General features: G+C 41.0%; 3 protein-coding genes across 4 annotated transcripts in view; 2 read left to right on the top strand and 1 right to left on the bottom strand.

Annotated features, from left to right (window-relative positions):
- Positions 1–559: 559 nt before the first annotated feature.
- On the bottom strand, positions 560–13597 carry cunh10orf88 (chromosome unknown C10orf88 homolog). Its single transcript, XM_008287137.1, has 9 exons — positions 13501–13597; positions 12275–12455; positions 11886–12080; positions 10607–10676; positions 10302–10493; positions 9249–9371; positions 8494–8620; positions 7558–7756; positions 560–1730 (listed from the first exon to the last, which is right to left on the bottom strand). The coding sequence occupies exons 2-9, from the start codon at positions 12409–12411 to the stop codon at positions 1523–1525; spliced, it is 1251 nt and encodes a 416-aa protein (XP_008285359.1). The 5' UTR covers positions 12412–12455; positions 13501–13597; the 3' UTR covers positions 560–1522.
- A 116-nt stretch (positions 13598–13713) lies between these two features.
- asb3 (ankyrin repeat and SOCS box containing 3) lies at positions 13714–21044 on the top strand. Its single transcript, XM_008287138.1, has 10 exons — positions 13714–13770; positions 15251–15455; positions 16141–16317; positions 16444–16556; positions 16638–16770; positions 17782–17959; positions 19218–19436; positions 19513–19815; positions 19911–20044; positions 20135–21044. The coding sequence occupies exons 2-10, from the start codon at positions 15254–15256 to the stop codon at positions 20365–20367; spliced, it is 1692 nt and encodes a 563-aa protein (XP_008285360.1). The 5' UTR covers positions 13714–13770; positions 15251–15253; the 3' UTR covers positions 20368–21044.
- Positions 21045–21616: 572 nt separating this feature from the next.
- The window catches only part of abca5 (ATP-binding cassette, sub-family A (ABC1), member 5), a 30928-nt gene continuing 30303 nt past the window's right edge, over positions 21617–22241 (top strand). The window contains exons 1-2 of one of the 2 annotated variants that reach the window (XM_008287135.1): positions 21617–21745; positions 21928–22132. In XM_008287135.1, coding sequence (XP_008285357.1) covers positions 22105–22132 — 28 coding nt within the window. In that variant the 5' untranslated portion in view covers positions 21617–21745; positions 21928–22104. The remainder of the gene's footprint in view (positions 21746–21927; positions 22133–22241) is intronic. The other variant, XM_008287136.1, reaches the window with a different exon arrangement.

The raw sequence follows: 22241 nt of genomic DNA, 5'->3' as shown, positions 1-22241 counted from the left end.
TCTGTCCTGCACATTCCCAACAAAACATCCGCACATCGTTTTTTAATTTGGCGTCCTCCTTATGCAATCCGTGACCCACTTCGTGTCTGATAACTCGGCTCGCAGCAGACTTTCTGTTTCTGCTCACATTTTGAGCAGACGTGTCACGAGCTGGACCCAGTGCTTTGGTAAAGTGTGGAGAACTTACGGTGAACTTAATGGTTAATTTCTAACCTATTTATGAGTCAGTTACTGGAAACGTGGCGGGACACATCAACTGTGTTAATTTTACTTTTCGGGAAACTCTTAAGCAACACTTTCCTTCAACTAGCGTCGTCGTCAAGACGATACATCCATAAATCAGTATTGTCTGCTCTTAAAGGACTCACTGACTCATACGCTTCGGTTAGAAAATCAGCGCTGGATCCCAAAGGCACCAAATCAACCATTAAAATGTTCCATAATTATCACAGATTTATCTCACTGTTACCTCTGTCATGTCCTTTAAATGCACTGAAAGTGGATGGATAAAATTAGTGTTCTCTGTTGCACATAACAAAACAGAACTTGCACAAACATCTTCATCTGTATAAATATATATTTTATTTGTTATTTACGTGAGTACAGTTCAACATCACAGGTGGAAATCTTAATAGTTTACAGACATGTACATTATTTAAAACATTACAGCGCCATACTAAAATACAGTCACACCTTCTGTTCACACCCCTGTTGCAGGAGCATGCGAGTTCATACGGAGATTTTGGACAAGTTTCAAGACAAACTGAACCGAACGGGTCAGGCCCGATTAACCAGAACCCTTCACACCACGTCAGTCTTGATAAGAGCTGCATTGTTTGAGTCATTTTAAAGCAAAAATGCCAAAGTTCTCTGGTTTAAGCCTCTCATATGTGAGGATTAGCTGCGTTTCTCTGAATTTAAACTGAATACTTTGGGTTTTGAATCATCAATTTGACCAAACAAGACTTAAAATTTGAGGTCTCCATTATTTGTACCGTTCACAGAATCGATTAGATGGTCAGTAATCATTAGTTGCAGCCTTAGTGCAGTTACAGAACACAGTGTGAAGAACAACACCTGGAATAACTGGAGTGTTGACATTTCAGTTACAAGTGGAACAAATGAGCGTTCAGCTGGTGTCACGTGTAAATCATTAAAAACGAGCATAAGTTCATGTCAGGGCAATAATTTAAAGCATTTCCTTTTGCTCTCAGTGCAGACTGCGACTGTTTTAGGCTTCTCCTGGTTCATGTAAGACAAACTTTCCCCAAATGCAGTGCAGTGCTTTTGTAGTGAGAACCGTTGACAGGACAGTGCTGCTGCTGTACATTCAGGCTTTAAAACATTCACTTGCTTGGGTCAGAAACCGTTACAGGCTGCACCGTGAGCTGGAGAGCTCATCTGCTGAGACACTTCAGGTGTTAAGAGTTTAAACCAAAGCCTGTTTTGTTGTATTGCTGTGTCTCTGTTAGTGGGATCGAAGGCAGCGGGGCCTCCAGGCTGCAGGTTAGCATCTTAGAGCTCAGTGCGTGGCCGGTGTTGGTGCGATCTGCTCCGACGGTCCGGTGGACGCTGCTCCTCCGGCCCCGTGGTTCAGGGCGACCAGCGGCAAGGCACTGAGCAGGACCTTCTCCAGCTTCTGCTCCAGAGCGTCCAGCCGTCGGTCCATGTGCTCCTTCAGCCGTCGCTCCATCTCGTCCAGACGGCGCTCCATGGCTGCATCCAACTCCCTGCAGAGCCGAGGAAAAAGGACATTTAGTTGAGAGAGCTGCACCAAACTGCAGATGGTTTATGAGAAGGAATTCCATCTTAAATCATCAGGGGCCTTCGCTTTTTTTTTTTTTTTTTTATCATGAACTTTGAATATTTAAAATGGTCAGATGAATCTTCTTAAACGAGGCTGTGTTTGAATGACAACATTTAAGGAATGATTCAGGATAAAAGCGTGACGTTTTCACCGTTATTTCTCATCATGTCGATGATTCAGAAACTGCAATATGAACAAGTGGATCAAATAATGTCTAATGTTTAAAAATATTAATGAAAAGTCCCAACTCTGAGCGCACATTAAGAAAAAAAAATGATTATGGAAAAGTCAACTAGTGCATGTCAATACAAAATAAAACATACAAAAGACTTCTTATTGTGAAATACTTGGTTACAAAAAAGGAAAAGTGACTGAGGTACGGCCACAAAACAAAAGACACATAAAAAAGGAGTCTTCTTTGTGTAATAATTTGTGTCTGATTCAATTAAAAAAGTGGGATTACTGGGTTAAAATTGTATTTGTGCCTCCTTCAAAACAGCTTCTCCAGGCTGTTTTGGCCACATACTGCTGTTTAATAGCAATTTCTGCAAGGACTGACTCTTTTTAATCGTGTTTTTTTCTAATATCATCATGTCTATCTAACAATGTTTTCACATGCATGTCAAACTTTGCTAAATTGAATATTTGTGTGTAGCTACATCTAAATCATATTTACGTACAGCCACATACAAACACTTTTAATCTGTTCTGTTTAACGCATCATAACACTAAAAACACAATCTGTAGTTGCCATTCTTCCATTGCAGAATATTTTCGATATAAAAAATGGACCTGATTAAGCTGTCTCGTGATTATTACTCATCAAATCTCACGTCTAATAAGTCATCTTTAATCCGACCACTCACAGGAAGCCCTGTCTGAACACGAATGCCACATGCTGCTGCATTTTTCCACCAAGACCTGCTACCACAAGTTAATGCTTCTGCTGGATGCAATAATAACTGTACTGTGATTTTGTATTACTCACTGAAAACTGAAAGGCTCATTGAGGAGGAGGCAGAGAGGTGAGCTGAGAGACATGAAAACCTCAAACAAGAACCGAGTCTCAACCTGAACCACCCACAGCCAGCGCTGACCATCATCTTCCTCCAGATCCTTCTGTGTTAATCTTACTCAAGCAGATTTCCTTTCCGACAGCTGACGCTGGGTTTGTTTCAGCTTGACCACCTGGAGGAATCTTTTTAACTGAGACGCCTCAAACATTTCCAGTGTTTTTGCACGTCTTAGCATTTTGGGTTTCTCAGCAGATTCCAGCAGCATTACTCTTTACCCTCAAGGATTTTGAAGAAATACTCCAGTGAATCATACCACTCCACTGGGGAAAATCCAGACTGCTGCTGCCCAGTTTTTCACATCGTGGCTCGTCTCCAGAGATGTTCACCCCTGATCTTTGCTGCCTGTCTGCTCAGCTATGAGCGTTGCAGGAGAAATCTCCTACGTTACAGAACATCAACACATCGAATAACAGACTTGATAAATTTTTGTCTTTGGTTTGGAATTTGGTGGTCAAACATAGACCAGTTTCAGCAACCAAAGAAGCAAGATTAGGAAAGATGCATTGACCTCAGTAGCCCAGGGACAGGTTTCACAAAAATGGACTTAAAGGGGCTAAAAAAATAAAAAAATAAAACTGCAGTTCCATGAATGTCCACTTGAGGCTGCCTTAAAAAACGAGTCAAAGCCTATTGATGTTAATGGTAAAATGTCCAACTTTAAAGCAGAAATAAACATGTTTACACCTTGTGACGAGAAGCATTTTTGGTCTCTATAGCTAATTCGCTACATATACGACGACTGTACCAGAGTGATTTTTAATAAAAGTCACCTGTTTGAATTGTATTACAACTCAAAGTTACACATAATGAAGGGATTGGCCGCTTTGAGTGACAGATGGGTGCCATTACAGGACAGTTAATTGCTTAGAGGTCACTTTAGCCAAGACTTAGGAGCAGCCAGGCACCAGCAAGATGGCCGATGCCACCACACTGAGCTTTAAAACTGCCCTGCAGGAAACCCTAAGAGTAGGTTTCCTTATTTAGTTAGACCTCCAAATCTTATGCAATGTTTTTTTTTAGGTCTACACTAGAGGACTAGTTGGTTATAAATTCTGGGCTGCAGGAATTTTTGGCCGTTGTATCCCAGTTTCAGCGCTCCCAACAATCGGAAGACGAATCTGGTCTGGGATCTCGGCCAATGTCAATCCAAATGATTTGGTAATGTGAGTGCTTAGCCAGCTCCAAAGGAAAATCTCCAGCAACAAAATGATAAGAACTGAGAATAAAAATGAAAATGAGAGGGTTTTTTTGTTTTCTTCTGTTTTGTTATGTTTTTTTTAACCAGTCTTGTTAAATAAGGTTTTGGCTCATAAAATGGTTAAAAGGAAAATGCTCACATCTGTTCTAGATATGTTTAAAGACATGCAAAAAGAGTCTTCTTTGACTAATAACTGGTGTTTGAGTGGTTTTTCCATCAAAATAAGTTAAATTACCTGATTAATATTTCTTAAAATGACATCTATGTGCCCCTCTGCTTTACACCTTCCCGACAATTGGAGGAGAAACCGGTTCTGGGGTCTTGGTCTGAACCGATGTTTACAGATCTGGTCTGAAACCTCCTGAACTGATCACAGATTCATCGAGGCCGCAACGATCATATCAAACACAGCCACGAGTTAAAATCAGGATATTTCTAATTATTACACAAACACCCAAAGATGCTGTTGCCAAGCTAAACATGCTAGCCTTTGAGGCTAACGTTAACTTGTTGCTCCACTGTCTCCGTTTAGTTTCCATCTGTTTCCCCATGAGATCATGTTAGTGGAAGAAGAATATCTGCAAAGTTCCTCTTTCTGTTCACTATGAAGCCTAAATTCAAACAGTGCAGCACTCAGAGGATGAAGCTCAGATAGTGTTACTGTGGTCTTCAAGAAGTCTTTCCCTTCTCTCTGCTCAACCACAAATTATGAGCCATGTTCCCCTCCTTTCTTGTGAGTAACTAGGTGTAGCTATGAACACTTAATTCTGAGTTAGCCTCTGGGTATTGTGGTTAACTTTATAGGCTTGAAACAAGTACTTATTATGGTGAAACTGTCTAACTTACATTCACCAACACACAAAAAGCACCACAGACAAGTCCAGAATGTCTCTGAAAGTGAGAACGTAGCACAACTACGGGACAGTTTTGAGCCAATCAATAGACCATAAACCTCACAGTTTCTCCATCGCAAATTAAAGTCGAGCTGTTTCCACCACAAATATGATCAGTTCCTCCTGCGACACACGGCTGAAAACAATGACTTTCTCTCTCGGTCTGTCAAAAAGCAGTTTATGAGACAGAAAAACAGGTCAGGGGTCAGGAAAAAATACGCAACATTAAAGTAAACACTATCAGCATCTACAAATGGAGCACAGATCGAAGCAGGCTGCATAGTTTCCTTTGGATTTTCTGGTACCAATTATTACATAAGAGCTCATATCAACTTTCCCCAGTTTTCTGGAATCTGACTCAGACTAAGATGAGTTGTGGTGCAGACGTACCGTTGAGCTGCCGTCCTCTGCGCGATGTGGAGTCAGACTCAGCTGACCATCTATCAGCCCACATGTGCTGCTCAGCTCTGACAAAGACTCTGATTTATTCAGCTGCAGCCTGTGGCATCAGCTCAGAACTACATTTTTCAACCGCACAGGGAATCTAGTCGCAGCTGGAGATTTATTTAACAGGTGCCTGTTGGCATTGAATACACACTTTTCCAGTTTGATTTGCTGCAATTTAGCAACATTTTATTGCTTCATAGCGACAACAGAGCTGATAAATGAACTCTACTGTCCCTGCACAACCACCGACCAAACCCAAATCTCTCTTTCTAGTCGAGCAGAAATGTTACCGTAATGTTTTGTGGAAAGCAGCATGACCGCACCGGGGACTGAGACTTCACCCCGACAGATGATATGACAGAAATCTATGCTGTCAGGGAATGTTTTATCATGAAGCAGTAGGAAACGTTTGGGCGTCTGCTCACTGTCAGCAGCAAAACGCAATCAGCTAATAATGTGACCTCAGACAATCACAACTGTTGTTCCGTTAAATAATCGGGTCTCTGTTTGGACCTCCTCGGCTACGTGACGGAGCAACAATGGCATGGCTGCCATAAGCGCACAAAAATGCTCATTGTCTCTACGGCATATTTTGAAGACAAGATAAAAAAAAAATAGTTGCAAGCTCTCATATGGAGTTCACCTGCTGAGTATGGAGCAGGTTTGATACTGAACAACACAGAATTTTTAGTGTTTTCTGAGACTCATGCTGATTGTGATGCTGTGAGCAAACACAAGTAAAAGTGTGCTGAATACACTTTGGCTGCAGTGAACTTGTACCTGACTGCTCGTGGAGCGTTGTACCGGCTACACCTACATTACACACACAGGTGAAACACAAGAGGGAGCTTCAGTTTCTGGACCCAGTACAGCTGGTAAACCTTTCTATGAAGTTTGTGTAACATGTGTAAGTTGACATGCATAGACTGCAGCAGACTCTGTAAGTGAGACATTTACAAGGCATCCCCCTGCTGGAACAGGCCAATAAACACAGACCTGTGATCAAAACCCCACAGTGGAAGCCCTGTTTGATGCAAAGGCAGTCATTCCTTGTATACCGGTAATTCAATTTAACAGAATATGGACTCTTTATGGGCATCACAGCTGTGCAGAGTTTAGCACCGTTGCTCCACAGCGAGAAGGTTTGAATCTCTGTGTTGGTGTTCTGTGTAGAGTTTGCACGTCCTGTGCTGGTATATAGCAAATGAATAGATGATATATGGACACTTAATTATCCATTTTTGTGTAAAAAACCCCCATCATGCCCACCTTGTGTAAAAAAGATAAAGGCTGATCTATTTTTATGTTTGAGGCGCATCTCCATGGCGCATACACATGTGCTGCTTACACACCTGGTCATTATGGTGGAAACAGTCTGCATACGTCATGTGTTCTATGAATCCCTGTGGGAACAGGTCTCACTCCAAAATTAACGGATGCAAAACCCTAAATACGCTACAAATCATGGAACGACAGCGAAATAAGAAGCATAGCAAACTTCAGCAGCTGAAGCCAGATGTAGTTTTCCCCAAGCTGCTTTAAATTGGAGTTAATTTCTGGCTAAAGCAGCCCATCTAAGCTTAATTTGATGTTTGTTTAAAGATTGTTATTAATCACCAACACAAGACTGAGCTACAATAGGACACTGAGAGTGAACCCAGATCAAGTGTTGCTCTATATCTCACTTTGTAATTGCTTTACATGGTAGAAAACATTTTTGTTTTCTCTTCTCTTTGAATAATTCATTAATATATCAAACAAATGATTATAGGACAATGCTATCCATAGAATTGTTGTATAATAGTAGTTATAAGAATAGTTTATCATTTTAAATCAGTGCATTTATATATAAATAGCTGTTTGTTAGCCTCAGCTAGCTCAGTGTTTATTTACAGGATTCAAGCAGTAACATTTTTCTGACACCAGGTGGAGCCACTTCATCTGATTACAACACGCAGCTCAGTGTAGACTAACAGGACCAGGTGTACATCAGAAGCTCTAGAGGTCGACTGACATTATCAGCTAAACCAGAAGAATCTGCTCAGTTTGAATCATAGCTGCAGCAGCAACATGAAGCAGAAACACGAGTTCTGTCATCATAAAGTGGATCACTGCTGGTCAGCAGGACGGACTCACCAGCTGCCGTTTCTCAGCTTCTTCTCCGCTGCGGCATCATCCAGCCTCAGCTGGGTCACCTGGCCGCAGACGCTCTGGAGCATCGGCAGAAGATCGGGGTCGGAGGTCAACATCCGGCCGTGACCCTGCCCCGTCAGGAAGTGTGACATCATGTCCGCCAGCTGGGCGTGGCTAAACGGGCCGCCGTTGTCACCGCCGCCTGCAGACAGGAGACAGAGTTTAGAATTAGAAGAATAGAATAAAACTTTCTTAATCTCTTCGGTACAAGACCTCAGGGAATGAAAATGAATGAAAAATACTTTATTTATCCCAGAAGGGAAATTCAATATTGTTGAAATTGTTACACCAAAAAACACCAAAATTCAAATCAAATCAAATCCAAATCAAAATTCAAACCAAGTCAGCATTCAAATTCAGTATACAATATACAGATACATGTAACACATTGCACAGTCTGGTGATAGAGCACGATGCTCCATCCCACCCAATGTCCTCACCCCTCAACCTTTATCTAGAGGTTTTCACTCCAGATTGTTTCTGCTTCACAAAATTACATATATATTTTGTTATAGTTTATTTTTGCCTATTTATCTGTATTTATGGTGGTATCTATCTATCTATCTATCTATCTATCTATCTATCTATCTATCTATCTATCTATCTATCCATCTATCTATCTATCTATCTATTAGGTTTCAAAATTCAGGTTTGGTCACTAAATCCTGAGTGACAACTAAGAAGGGAACCATTTAAAATGCACTGACATGTGCGTGTCACAAACTGCTGTTGTCTCTTTGGTATTTACATAACATTAAGGATATTCTTCCTCCAAACAGGAAATCCTTCAAAACAAAAGCTTTTTAAAACACTGATTCCACACAATGTTGATTTCAATGAGCGTTCTGATTCAAACCAGAGAGAAATTAAAATCCGTACTGTTATTATTCGCGTTGTCGCTGGGCAGCGGCAGGTCTGGAGACGAGGAGGGGGTGGAGCTCTCAGACATCCGACCGTTCTGAAGTGTTGGAGCTCCGTTTGCAGGAGTGATGGAGCCATCTGAGGGCTGGTGACAAAAACAAAAAACAAAAAACAGAAGCTTTCTTTAACCACCTGACTTCCCGTGTGTTTAAACAGTTTCGTCACACGTATGTATGGGTCATGAAAACTATTAATAAACAGCAAAAAGACATCTATAAAATTAGGGTTCCTACTCAGTGCTGTTCCACTGACTTTTTGCTTGCTTGAATGGTTTCTCCAACTTGTTTATGCTCGAATCAACACGAATAAACATCAGCGAGACAACTATAAATGTAATCTGTTTGCTGTTTTTTTTCTATGACTTTTGTCCACTCTGTTCAATCAATTATCAATCAAATCAAGACGAGAGACCTTTCTGTTAGTCTGTGTCTTTCATTAAATAATGAATATTTTCAACTGTTTTATAACTTTTCACCTTAAAATACTCTTTTAATTGTGTTGAAATATCTTTTTTTTTTATATTGCTTTAGTTCCTTTTATCTTCTTATGTTGTATTTAAGGCACTCTGAATTGCCTTGGTGTTGAAATGTGCTTTACAAAGAACCTTTGCTTTCACTATTTAGTCACACTGAGTAAAAATAATCTGCAAAATGGTCACAGACATTTCAGAACTATCTTTCAGGATCTTTTTTAACGAGTAAACGATGCAGTACCGAGGAGTCTGCAGGTTGACTGATGGCGGCTGCTGTCGACACGTTGACTCCTCTTGCCAAAGCAGCGAAGCCTCCGCCGCCCATCAGGAGAGGCAGGAAACCGCCCAGAGAGCCGGTCTGATTCTGCAGAAACACATACCAGTGGATGATAACCCTTTGAATCGCATGTTATTTTAAAAGAAATGCAAAAATTACACCATTTATCAGAGCCAGAAACAAACGGTTTCATTTAAGAATTTGCTAAAAATATAAACCATTTGGTGTAACTAGAGCCTATAATAAACTGGAGATTCTGCACAGACAAGCACAACTGAGGAGCCACGACTGATTAACCAAGAAAAAATAAAAGAGAGATTTTTTTGGCTGAAACTTTCACAAAGCAGAGTGTATGGCAAATACAAAAACAAATTAAATATATTGTATGTAGACACTATTTTTTTCTAGTACTCATAATACCTGTGGGCATTTGGGAAAACGCTGCTTTCATTGATTCCAGGTTTTTTAATTTCACACAAAAAAGAAAAAAAAAAACTAAAAATTCACCTTTTGTTTTTCTTTTTTTATGATTTATGGCATTATAACTGTCACACTGAACAAAACACACTTCTGAGTTCTCTCTCCTTCTTCATGGTGGTTCTGTTTCCATGGAGGTCCACGACTTAACATTGCAGTTAAAAAAAATTAAAACATGAGCCCACAATGAATAATAATGTGACAGGAGCAAACAACGCCCAGAAAGTGCCTGGGCTTTGGAGAGTTAACGCAGCTTGTTGTTGAATTTTTTTGTGTCTGAACACTGAGAGAAGCTGAAAGTCCCCGTCAAGTTCCAGGAAACGCCATCATTCAAATCTGAAGTCTGATGCCAAAGAGTGACATAAATGAGCTGCACTGAAGCTCACAAACTCAAACCCAGAAGACCTGATGATTGAAAACATCGTGATTAATGTGAATGTTCAGCGGAAAACTCCCCCATCTCAAATGTCAGAGACTTGATAAACACACAGAAACAGAGAGTTTTCAAATAAAGGAAACTCCTGGCTGCTTTTCTCTCACCTTCTGCTGAAACTGCACCATGTCCATGAGGTTCTGGGCCCCCGGTGAAAGGTTCGTTCCCATCTCCTCGACCAGACACTGGACCTGCTGCATGTCGATGCCGGGGCCACGAGCCGGGCCGGGCTGCAGCGACTGAAGGCCCACGACGACTCGACACACCAAAACACTGTTTCTACCAGCCAGAGAGAGCAGCTGGGAGACAGGAGCAGCTCATTAAAACCAAAACAGGGATGTGTAGAAACAGAGTTCAGTCCATACAGGTTTATAGTTTTATAGTGCACTGTTTTCTCCGACTGAGTTCTCACCTTCACTTCACAGGCTGAGGATGGATGCTCAAGGATCAGCTGTTTCCTATAGAAAGGCCCTCTGTCTGCACTGTGAGCCACAAAAATAGGAGAAAAATGCACAACTTTAAAACTTCATCAGAACGTCACCAAAAATTAGTCAAATGCACCCACGTTATAATGGTTTTTATGTTATTTTTAAAGCCTGTATTCAACAGTACATGTGGCCAAACAGAGAAAAATGGCATGAAAACAAACGTTCTTGACTATGATTAATCTCCAGATGTTGCCAGGCTCCACCTCTGGCTTCATCCTGATGACACTAAACGCTGCTGTTTTAGATTCACGTGATCTTTTAGTCATCACATGCATATATTTTTAAAACAGTACATTTTCTGTCATAAGTTAGTTTAACTTTTTAGAATTACCAAACTTTAATGATTCTGACTGCAGACGTTACAAGGTTTTAAAAGTATTTTAACCTTAAGTGAAGCACCTACACAAATGGAAGGCATAGCTTTGAAGGCTCTTCTTGAGGCTCATGAAACCAGTCAGGTTACGTCTGCTTTGTTATGTTGCGATAAAGAAACCCAAATCCACAACTGTGTCGTAATTTACAGTCTAAAATTATAATAAAAATAACAAAAAGAGTCTGAATTAACTAAGCAGGTATTGATGACTGGCAGCTTCTTTAGTGCATTTTTTAATAAAAGAACATATAAAAGTGATGATAAATGTGTGCATCTAGGCTGGATTAACCTGCTGAGGGTCACTAAAGAGAAAATTTGTTGTTGATCCTATATTGTAAACAAATTTGCACAATTTTGACGAGTATTGTATGGTTCTAGTTTGTTATGTAAGAATGACAAAAATTTGTTCTTAAATGTGAATACTTTCCAGTCTCCACATTTTTAAGTCACTATAAAAAAAACATTAATATTTTCTGGGTTTTGGACTGTTAGTTAAAAAAGCAATTTGAATACGTTGTTTATCTGCTATTTTCTGACAATTTCTTGGCTGAACAGTGACTCTCAGCTGTGTTGATAATGAAAATAATGGTTGGTTGCGTTCTTATAACGCTCACAACATTAACTATTATAGCCTTACCTGACGTTTTGTGTTTAAAATACTTGACAATGAGAAAACAGAAGCAATTTTAAATTAAACAATGAGGTCTTGAAAATAGATTTTCCCTCTACAAAAGAGGAGCCAGAAGACAGAGGAGGAAGGACCTGTTGGAATTACAATTCAGCTCTGCACAGCTCTGACAACTTCGGTAATCCATCGTTGGTGTGTTTACCTGTCTGGTTGGATGCCGTCCTCCTTTACCCCCCTCACCGTGCCGCAGTATTCTCCCGTCTGGTCGTACACCTCCAGGGTTCGAGCCTCGCTGATGACCAGCAGGCGGCTGATGGCAGCAGAGGAGGAGCTGCAGTGGAGCGTCAGGACACATGGAGAACCTTCCTCCATCTGCTGCAGCAGCACTGGACCTCCACTGTGAGGGGAAGACAGGTGGGGAATATGGCATTCACTCAAAAATGGAAAATTCACTCATCTTTGCCTCTTTTGCGAATAAAAAAGGTGGTGAGGGTTGCTTGCCCACATTACAAGCACGGTTAACTCGTGCTCATGAACCCCATGTTGGAGTCACCAGCTGACATATACGATGGTAAGTTCCATGTTTCTTACTGGTTTGTCTCCTGTCTGAGCTCCTCTTCATCCTCATCTTTGTCACTGATGTGAACAGGAAGCAGGACGTCCGTCAAGTGACGTCCTTCAGTGTGGCAAACCCAGGCAGCTTCGCTTTTCACACCGATGTCCACCATTTGGCGATGCCGCCACAGAGGCTGTAACCTTCTGAGGTGAGAAGCTAGAAGATGAAGGAGAAAACAAATTAAGGCTTAAGTAGAAAGTATTCAAGTCGAGTATTTCCATTGTTTTTGCTGCTCCCTCCACGCCACCACATTTCAGAGGGATAAACTGTACATTCTACTTCACTACATTTATCTGACAGCTTTCTTTATGATGTAGAATTTACACAATATGTTAAAAAAACCGTTTTTAATATAATATAGAAAAAAAAATTGACTTCTGACAAGAAGCAATGTGTAGTCAGACTCACACTTCAGATGTCTACGAGCTGTTAACCACTCCACCAAATAGTGCTCCTGACATGGTGTCATTTTAATGAAGTGATCCAGTATCTCATCAAAAATCAAATTAAAATCACATTAAAGAAAAAGTCAAAACTGATTTATGGAATAAAACTTTTTTCTTCTTTCTTTTGCAATTAGTCATGTCTGGAGCCCTCAGACTAATCTGCAGGTACAACAGTAAGATGCTGCTGACACAATAACGTTTCACTATTTTGTTGCTGTGTACTTTTACCTAAGTACGGCCTTTCATGCAGGTCATTTACCTGTAATTAAGTACTTTTACTTTGCTGTATTGGAACTTTCACTTAAGTAAAGGATCTGAATATTCCTCCACTGCTGGACAAGAGATATGATTAAAGACAAATTGGGAAAAGCATGGAAATCAGGTGAAATGAAAAGAATTTAGAAAACAAATCAGGACACATGGCTGTCTGCAAACAGGCGAGTTAGTTAGTGCATTTAACATTTTTATCATTTGAATTAATTCATTGAATCTGTCAATTAATAACTGCATCTGAAATGTCAGTGAGGTTAACCTTATAATAACCTTATAGTAACCTCATTATTGTCTTTTACTCTCCTCATTTAAATTAATGGAAGCCATTGGCAGCTGCGAGATTTGAAGATGCTTTCACTAGCACATTTTTATATCATTATCAATTTCAACAGATGTAAAACAAATGTGTGCTCCACCAGCAGTTACAGTATTAGGTACAACATGTAGTAGCTTGCTAACATGAAGCAATAAGGCACATTTACCTTCAAACTGCTGCAGCTGAATCCGTTGATTTCAGATTTTCCTCCCTCCCATTTCTTCGCACGTAATTTAAAAATTATAGATATATAATTTAACTCGATTTACAGCGACAAAACGATGATAAAACGGCGGATTTCAACCCGGTTTAGCTGATGCTAAATCCAAGGCAGCGGACTACAGCTGACACGCGACGGACCGTGGGTTGTTGTGGTGTGACGTCATCAAGCGGCGACTGACGGGATGACAGTCGAGGCTGAAGCAGCTTCTTATGGGTAAAAATACACGTTTATTTCAGTTAAATCAGTAACATACCGTTGAATATTTATTTAAAATAACCACGTGGTGTTTTGTAGAGTCGTGTGTATGTTTTATAGCATTGGGAAACGTCATTTGCCAGCTGTATTATTATGGTTTGTAGCAACGTAGTTGGGCAGCAGCGTTAGCTTGGTGGCTGAAGTTGTGTTTTGATGTTTTGAGTCTTTTTTTTTTTCAGTTAAATTGCGATTCGTAAGGTTTTGGTCACAGGTCACAGCTGGAACGATTTATTACGTTGAAATTAGTTTAAACTGCGTATTTTTTGTTCTGTATATTTGGATTTCTGTTTGTAACAAGAAAGATGTGTGGCAGCTGAATTTTCTCAATGTTATTTTGAAATTGTTGCACCACAAACTAAATTTAATTTTTGTGTTTATTTATTTTTTACCTCCACTGTATTGGTGGCATTTTTAGAGTCAGATACTTGAAATTTAATAGAATGTAAATAGCGAGATTCCCCGTGGGAGAAGCCTGTGTGCTCTCATTTTTGTTTTGTTTTTGTTGAATGATGAAAACATGTTTCATGAATTTGAAGTAAAAGATTAACCAGAAACTCCGTAAAATACCAAAGAACAATAACACAAGATCTCAATTATATCGACTGAGGAGGACTTTTTTTTTTGGCATCATTGTTATTATTATTATTATTTGCAATTAATTTATGGTTCAAGAAACATTCTTTTCATACATAGAATAGATGTCTTTGCACTGACCCAACCAAACTATGTGCAGTAACTTATAGGCTGATAATAATCAATTGTGTTTTCATTGTTAAGACTGTATGTTACCTTCACTTAATTTATTTTAGCCATGAAACCGCTGTGTCCATGCAGCAATGCCACTACTGCAACTAGTACTGCATTCATGCTTTAAAACTTAAAACTCTGTATAATAATCCAACTTTACTTATCTGACAAGAAATGTCCAGAATAAACAATATTTGCTAAAAATAAAAATGTATGTACAGCTGTGATGCTGCTGATTCATCCTGAGCTCGATCCAGAGATTTCAATGTAGAAACTGTGAATCTGTGCAACTCATCAGTTGTTTGCTTGTAGAAAAACATTTAGGTCAATAAGGATATGTCAGAAAACAATGACACATCAGAATATATTGACATAGCCAGTGATGCTGCTGCTGCTGTACCACCTGTGCAAATTTTGCATAATGACGTCCATTTTATGTGACATTTTACATGCATTTGTTCAGTGCAACACAAAGAGTCTGAAATTCAAGACTTAGATACAAATTAGTGGTGCTGTAATGCTAGAGGAGACAGAGGTGATTTGGAGTTAAGAAGGCAGAGGTCAGCTCAAGTGAGCTCCTTCCCAGTTTAACCACTGTTAATTAAAATTAATCCTTTATTATAACTGCAATTTCTCAGTCACTTTGTATATAAACAATGGCATTATTAATGTCTCTGACTGTGTCTAACAGGGGATGGACTTCACAGAGTGCTACGGAGACACAGTGTCCAGTGTTGCTGCTGCAGCTCGTTCAGGCTGTAGGAAGCAGGTGAGGAGGCTGATAAAGAGAGGCTGCAGCGTTGACTGCCGAGACAACCGCGGCTGGAATGCCCTGCACGAGGCGGCGGCAGCTGGCAGCAAAGAGTGTGTGCAGGAGATTCTGTCTGCTGTCGGTGGTAAGAAAAAGTATTATACAAATCAGAGTTTCACGCTTAGAAGGTGGCAGGGGAGAGCCTTTCTTAAGTACCTTTACGTAAGTGGTACAAAGAAATGGAACACCTTGATAGAAAATTAGATGTGGCCCAATGACAGCCCACATAGTCAACCTTTATTCAGCCCTCATGCAAAGAAGAATGACTGTCAGTGCTTGGTCCAAATCAGGGTTTCCAGATCAAGTGTTATGTTAAGTTTTAGTTCTGGCAGCAGATGTGAGCTTAAACAATATCTAACCCAAGCCAAATGCCAATCACTCTCCCCCATGGGGGCTGAGAATAAAGATACTGTGTCAGTGTTTTATACAAACATTAGAAAACAGTGTTCACTTGCATTAGAGTAAAATAAACTTGTAAACATTGCAATATATAATCACGAGCATCATTGCCACAGATCTTGGATATAGTTGAGGTCAGTCTCTGTCTGCAGTTTTTTTCTATTTGTTCTTTTTTTCACACAGTCTCTTATTTCACCTTCCAAACTGGCAATGTTTCACAGCTTTCCTTGATGAATGACCTAAACAGCTCTCAAATTTGTTGTGACAGACTAATCGCTGAATCAGTCATTTCCTTCAGCTCAGGTTTGAAAGTCAAATGTGCATTTTATTTACCTTTTTATTTCTCCTTTTCCATTTCTCTCCGTACACAGCAGGCTCCTCTAGCAGCAGCAGCAGCCGAGCCTATGTGAACTCTTTGACACATGAAGGGGAATCTGCATGTTACCTGGCAGCGCAGCGTGGACACCTGGCAGTGGTCCGACTCCTCCTGAAAGTACACGCCAACATCAACCAGCTAACTAATGACTTGTCCTGTCCTTTATATGCAGGTTTGCACATTATCAGCTTTGCATTAACATATTGTCTCTCCCGTTACCTTTTCATACAGTTGTAGGCATTTCTTACTGAATACATTTCCTGTTTTGGATAGTAAAGTTAAATTTGTTTGCCTCCAGCTGTCGACAGCGGACACGGGGAAGTTGTGGAGCTGCTGGTCGGTAAAGGTGCCGAGGTGAACAGAGCACACACCGCGTCCTGCTGGACCTGCCTTCATCAAGCCGTTTATAAGGTAATAATGAATTTCCCAGATGCACACACACCTCTGTGAGGTGGATCAGAACTAGAAATAATTATGCCATCTCTCCTGTAGGGTCACAGTGAAATTGTGCGCATTCTTGTGAATGTTTGCAACCTGGAGGCACTAGATGACCACAAGATCTCGCCGCTGTTTGTAGCTGCACAGTACGGACGAAGAGAATGTCTGGAAATACTCGTTAATGCCGGTAAATAGCAGTTTTTCTTTATGACTTTGTGTGTGTGCTTGATTTCCTATTGATCAGGGGCTTTTCTATCTGCCTCTTCTTTTCACTCCTCTCTTAACCCTCTGCATTCCAAGAAATTATTATTTTTTTTGCTCCTGTCACAGTTTTACTCACTGTGGGCTCATTTTCCAACACAACATAAAGTCCTGCACCTCTACGGAAAAAGCACATTCATGAAGAAGGAGAGAGAACTCAGAAATGTCTTGTGTGCTGTGTGACACAGTTAGAATGACAGAGAATGATTTTTTAAAAAAACCTCCAAGGTGACTTTCTTCAATTATTTATTTTATCAAAATTGAAAAAACCTGGTATCAACATCTGTAACGATTTTCCAAATGCTCACAGGTGTTGTCAATAAATGACTCTACACAGTATGGATATTTCATTACTTACCTTTTTGATTTGTTTTTCAAGCTCTTATCTGCTTTGTGTAAACACAGCCTGCAGTTCAGCCCAGTAGAGCTGAAAAGTCGATCAGTTTCTGTCTCATGGCTGTTGGTCACAGCTGAGTCATTGTTGGCTTTGTGGTTGCACCGGGGAGCATAGAATTTATTGAATTTTTTACAGTATCTGGGTGGAGCAAACACTTCATTTTTGGGAAATTTTTAAATGAGACACGCAGATAAAAGTGATGATTGATGAAATATTGTGATTATAGAATAGAATAGAACTTCATTGATCCCTTTGGTGCAAACCTCAGGGAAATTGTTGATGAGCTGTGCTTTGGTTATGTTTTTAGACAGAACAGCATTTGACAAGTGTGTAGTTCAAGAGCCATTGGACGGTTGAAAATCCAACGTTCTTTTTTTTGATTTTACAGTTTCTGACTTTATTAAATATGGTAATTTTGACCAATTTATAGATACCCTGCCTTTTACATCCACCTGTGGGTTTTGGGATTCTGAGATTAAACCAATCATCAAGTAAAATAAAATACACATTAAATTGGGTTTTACTTTGTCTTCACTTTAGGTGCCAATGTGAACACCCAGGCAGCTGATCTGGCGACACCGCTGCTGATTTCCTCTCAGGAGGGTCACCAGGCTTGTGTGGATTTTCTGCTGGACCATGGCGCCGATCCTAACAAAGCCTGCAGTCCCGAGTGGCCCCAGCTTCCCATTCATGCAGCAGCTGAGTTTGGTCACGTCGGGTACTGACTCATAACCTGTCTTTTGTTGATGCATTGCTGGGCAGTGACTTCCACCCTTTGCAGTGTGTCATTTCTTTGTTCGAGTTTAATTATTACCTTTTGAAGGTTGCTGAATCTGTGTAATTTTTAAGGCTCAGGCTGGCAACAATCACTGAAATTCAGTTGACCCAGATCAATGGAACTCTCACATTCAGTCCATTCAGTGCTTCAATATCAAGGCTGCAACCAGTGATTGTTTCCTTACAGATTAATTATTGTACAAGGTGTGATCAAAAAGTTTAGGCGCTGTTTCTGTGCAACACACTCCATTCATGCAACAGATGTGAGCAGAAATCTCCTGAATTGGGATTCCGGGTGATGTCGAGTGATGAACATCTGGACCTGTGTTACGCATATTTTTGTGACGACTTGCAAGTGCACGTTTATTATTTCACAACGGAGCTACAGAAGCAGCCACATGTCAAAGTCTGCAAGAACCTTCGTCAGCAGGCCCGTGGTGATTAAAACCTTCATGTGCAGGATCATCACTGGTGAAGAGAGGTGAGTCTGCAGTGGAAGAGCCACAGTCTCCAAGACTGAAGGAGGCATGTGAGATAAGGAGTGCACAGGGAACATGCTCATCATTTTCTCCAACATCAACGTGATTTTTAACTGTAAATTTGTGCCCCCACAGGGTTCAGCTGTCGAGGCAGAGTTCTGCTGTAATATCCTGAGGTGTCTGAAGGAGAACATTTAGCCTGAACTGTGGCAGAATGACAACTGAGTGCTCCATTATAACAGCGTGCCTTAAAACACGTGACTTTTTTGGCTGCACCGACACAATCATCAGTCTCTGTCCGCCCTTCTCTCCATATTTGGCTTCCTGCAGCTTCTTCTTCGTCCCCGAAATGAAATTCAAGTGAAAAGGTCGCTGCTTTGACACAGTTTGGGAAATTTAGCTCATCACAGATGGTGCTCGACGCGCCTACAGAACAGGGGGTGTTCCAAACGTGGAAGCGGTGTATTGCTACACACTTTGAAGTGGATGGCAGCCAAATTTAAATCAGATGCAGTTTTTGCTTTTTTATAGGCACAGACTGGCAACTTATTGATCACACTTTGTGCTCTTTCTTTCATTGCCTTATGAATATTCAGCAGTCTGGAACCAAAATGTGATAAATGATAGACCAGTAGTCAGAACTTCCAGTTAATCTCCTGTTTAATAACTTACTAACAACAGATATTCTGTGTAATTTTTTTTATATTTCTGTCATTCCAGTGTTCTCCGGAGGCTGATAGCTGTTACAGATCGCGTGTGTGACCAGGGTGATGGCATGGTGAGTCCGCTGTACGTGGCCGTCCACAGCAATCAGACCAAGAGTATCGAGATGCTCCTGACTGAAGGCTACAGCCCTGATGCTCAGGACTGCACACACACCCTGAGCCTCCGGTCACCGCTCTCCTTAGCCTTGGACCGCACATCTAACAAACCATACAGGTTTGTGAGAAAACTTATTTCACTTTCTCATGCATATTTACAACATACACCAGATGGATGTAAATCTCTTTTTCAGTGAATCAGTGAAATTGCTGGTAGCTGCAGGAGCAAACCTGAGCGAGGACGACTGGATTTATGCTTTGGCCACTGACAAAACAGACCTGCTGCAACTTGTGCTTGAGCACAGATGGATTCCTCGACCGGAGACTTTGACCACTGACTGTTCTATACCCCACCATCATGGGAAAACTGTGTTAAAGCTCCAAGAACTGAGGGAACTGCTCTGCGTGGCACTAAACCAAGTACATTTTGCCGCCTGCTGGCTTTCTCTGCTTTTAAAGACGGGACTGGAACCGTCTTTACTGCTTCACCCCCACATGTAAGCTGTCAATAAGCCATCAAGGCTCTCTCACTTTTACATTTCCACCAATTATCAGCAGTTATTACTTTCTTTATGTCCTCCATTCTGTCTAGGTTGGAGCAGGCAGACAGTGAGGTGTTGAATTACCTGCTAGAGTTTGTAGATTGGTCGACTCTGTCCCCTCATTTGAAACATATTCTGGACCGAAGGAGGGCAGAAAAAACCTGGGAACCACGACCGCATTTTGGTACAGAAACAAATACGCACTTCAGATTTTATTTTACGTGTGTGTAGTAATTATTAAGTCGAGTGATCTTTTCTCTCCACCTCCCTCTAGACTCTGTTCCCTGTCTTTCCCACCTCTGCCGGCTGCAGGTTCGGGCGGCATTGGGACCAGATCTCCTGATGAGGACTAGCGTAGTCCAGCAGCTCCCTGTGCCCACCCCACTGCATGACTTCCTCAAGTTCAGCGACATCCCAGAAGCTTCCTACACACACTCACCACCATTACCAATTCTAAATCGAATACAGGAGCACCGCAGTGCACATCAGCACAGACATGTTCTATAACCCCGAACACTTTTCCTGTTATGCTCCTTTGAATTTTGTTAAAATCATCTTGTTTCACACTGTTTGAGGGGTTCACACACACCGACCCCGACCACAACATTAAAACCACTGACAGGGCAGGTGATAATCTGGCTACAAGGCAATGTTTTGCCGGCAATCTTGGGTCCTGCATTCGTGTGAATGTTACTACGGCATGTACCGCCCACCTAAACGTTGCAGACCAAGCACAGGCCATGAGTTCCCTAAGGGTTCCTGAGAACTGCTCAGAAACTGCCCAAGGAGTCCAAAGTACGCAGATCCTTATCTGAGCATCCAGAGCTGCAGAATGTGCTGGCCTAATTCACAGAGGTGTCACACCCCTGACCAACAGGACCTGCTGCTTGCTAACATTCCAGCACACCACAGATCCAGAGGTCCTGCTTCCATAACCCATCGGGTCCAGAGCTGTGGTTTTAGTGCATTTTATTGTTGTGGCTGATCGGTATATATGCTCTATTAGCCTGTTACAGTGTCTCGTTGAGGCTATGTGATGTTTACACTGTGTGTAATATTCAAATCCAAGAATCCATGTTTTTTTTGGTTGCACCATTCCATCAGATGGAAATATATGAGTTCTGTGCATCATTTTATACACATTTCTCAGAAAGGTTTAAAAATAAAAGACATTTAAAATACGACCTTCATCTCTTCCTTTTCAGGAACGTTTTCACTCATTTGCATATTGTGTTTAGAGCTGCAACAATTAAATGATTAGCTGGTGAGAACGTAATTAAATGACAACTATTTTAGCAATCGATTAATTGGCTTGGATAATTTTAAAGATAAAAATACTAAATTGTTTGATTCCAGGTTCTCTGTGACAATAAACTGAGTGTCATTGGGTTTGGTCAGAAACAACTGCAGAAAGTAGTTGACATTGAAATTATAGTAAGTTGCAGTCGTAATTGTGTTATACCTACGGTATCTGCAAAGACCTGTGATGCCGGCCAGTAACATTAATGGCCTAATTTAATAAAACTATATATTTTTTGAATACAGTCGCCGTTACTTTTTATTTTTAAGTCAATAAATCCCCAAACAAGCGGCGTTTGTTGGGTTTATACGTTTATCGATGTGCTCAGTTTGTGTTGTGAAAATAAAAAATAAAAAAAACATTCGGCTGCACTCTGATTGGCGCAAACGGCTGTCAGTCACACAACGACGGGCTCTGATTGGCCAGCGTCACATTTTGTGGGAGCTGTTTTTGACAGGAGGAAGTAGCGACGCAAGAAACAACGAGCTCATTTCTAGGGGGGGTTACGTGACATAAGATAACACCTGTGATGCGATGCCGTTAAAATACATAACGAGGAAGGATATGCCTTAATGTATTTCATACGTGAGTATGCCGCATGCTTGCTTTTCTCAGCTCTTGCGTGTTTTCCCCATTGATGTCGGCTGTGTTGCTGTAGCCTGCTAGCTTGCTTTGCTTTGCGTTGCTCGTGCGCACTACACTGTTGCCATACAGCGCGTTAGCTCACAAAACACAACATTTTATTTTTATTTTTTTGTCATTTGTAGCGGCTAATTTTGAGGGCAGCCCTCGAGTACGTAGCTTGGTCGGACCTTTTCTGGTTTCCATTCATTCGTGAGGACAAAGCAGCGAAGACAGAGCCGCTCGCATTCAAAGGGAACAGTTTGTTAGCAAACAGAAATGTCAACGTTGCCAACAGCGGGTTAGCGCCAGTTCGTAACATCATGCCAGCTAGCTGCTCAGCAAAACAAGGTAAACCACAAATATGCTGCGTTTCATCTACTGAACCTATGTGCAGGTATATTGTTTGATAGTGCAGCTGCCAACACTGCCACTGGATTCCTATCAGTTGGTTATCTGT

The sequence above is a fragment of the Stegastes partitus genome, unplaced genomic scaffold, assembly GCF_000690725.1.
Source record: "Stegastes partitus isolate 25-593 unplaced genomic scaffold, Stegastes_partitus-1.0.2 Scaffold488, whole genome shotgun sequence".
NCBI classification, from domain to species: Eukaryota; Metazoa; Chordata; class Actinopteri; family Pomacentridae; genus Stegastes; species Stegastes partitus.
This window is presented reverse-complemented; position numbering and strand designations above follow the sequence as displayed.

What these genes read in the sequence shown, in the direction of transcription:
- asb3 (XM_008287138.1), top strand. Translation starts at nt 15,254, where the DNA reads ATGGACTTCACAGAGTGCTACGGAGACACAGTGTCCAGTGTTGCTGCT. An exon ending in TTCATCAAGCCGTTTATAAG is followed by an intron (nt 16,557 to 16,637) that starts GTAATAATGAAT and finishes TCTCTCCTGTAG; the next exon opens with GGTCACAGTGAAATTGTGCG. An exon ending in TTACTGCTTCACCCCCACAT is followed by an intron (nt 19,816 to 19,910) that starts GTAAGCTGTCAA and finishes CATTCTGTCTAG; the next exon opens with GTTGGAGCAGGCAGACAGTG.
- cunh10orf88 (XM_008287137.1), bottom strand. Translation starts at nt 12,411, where the DNA reads ATGGTGGACATCGGTGTGAAAAGCGAAGCTGCCTGGGTTTGCCACACT. An exon ending in GACGGCATCCAACCAGACAG is followed by an intron (nt 10,677 to 11,885) that starts GTAAACACACCA and finishes TGTGGCTCACAG; the next exon opens with TGCAGACAGAGGGCCTTTCT. An exon ending in AAGCTGAGAAACGGCAGCTG is followed by an intron (nt 1,731 to 7,557) that starts GTGAGTCCGTCC and finishes TCGGCTCTGCAG; the next exon opens with GGAGTTGGATGCAGCCATGG.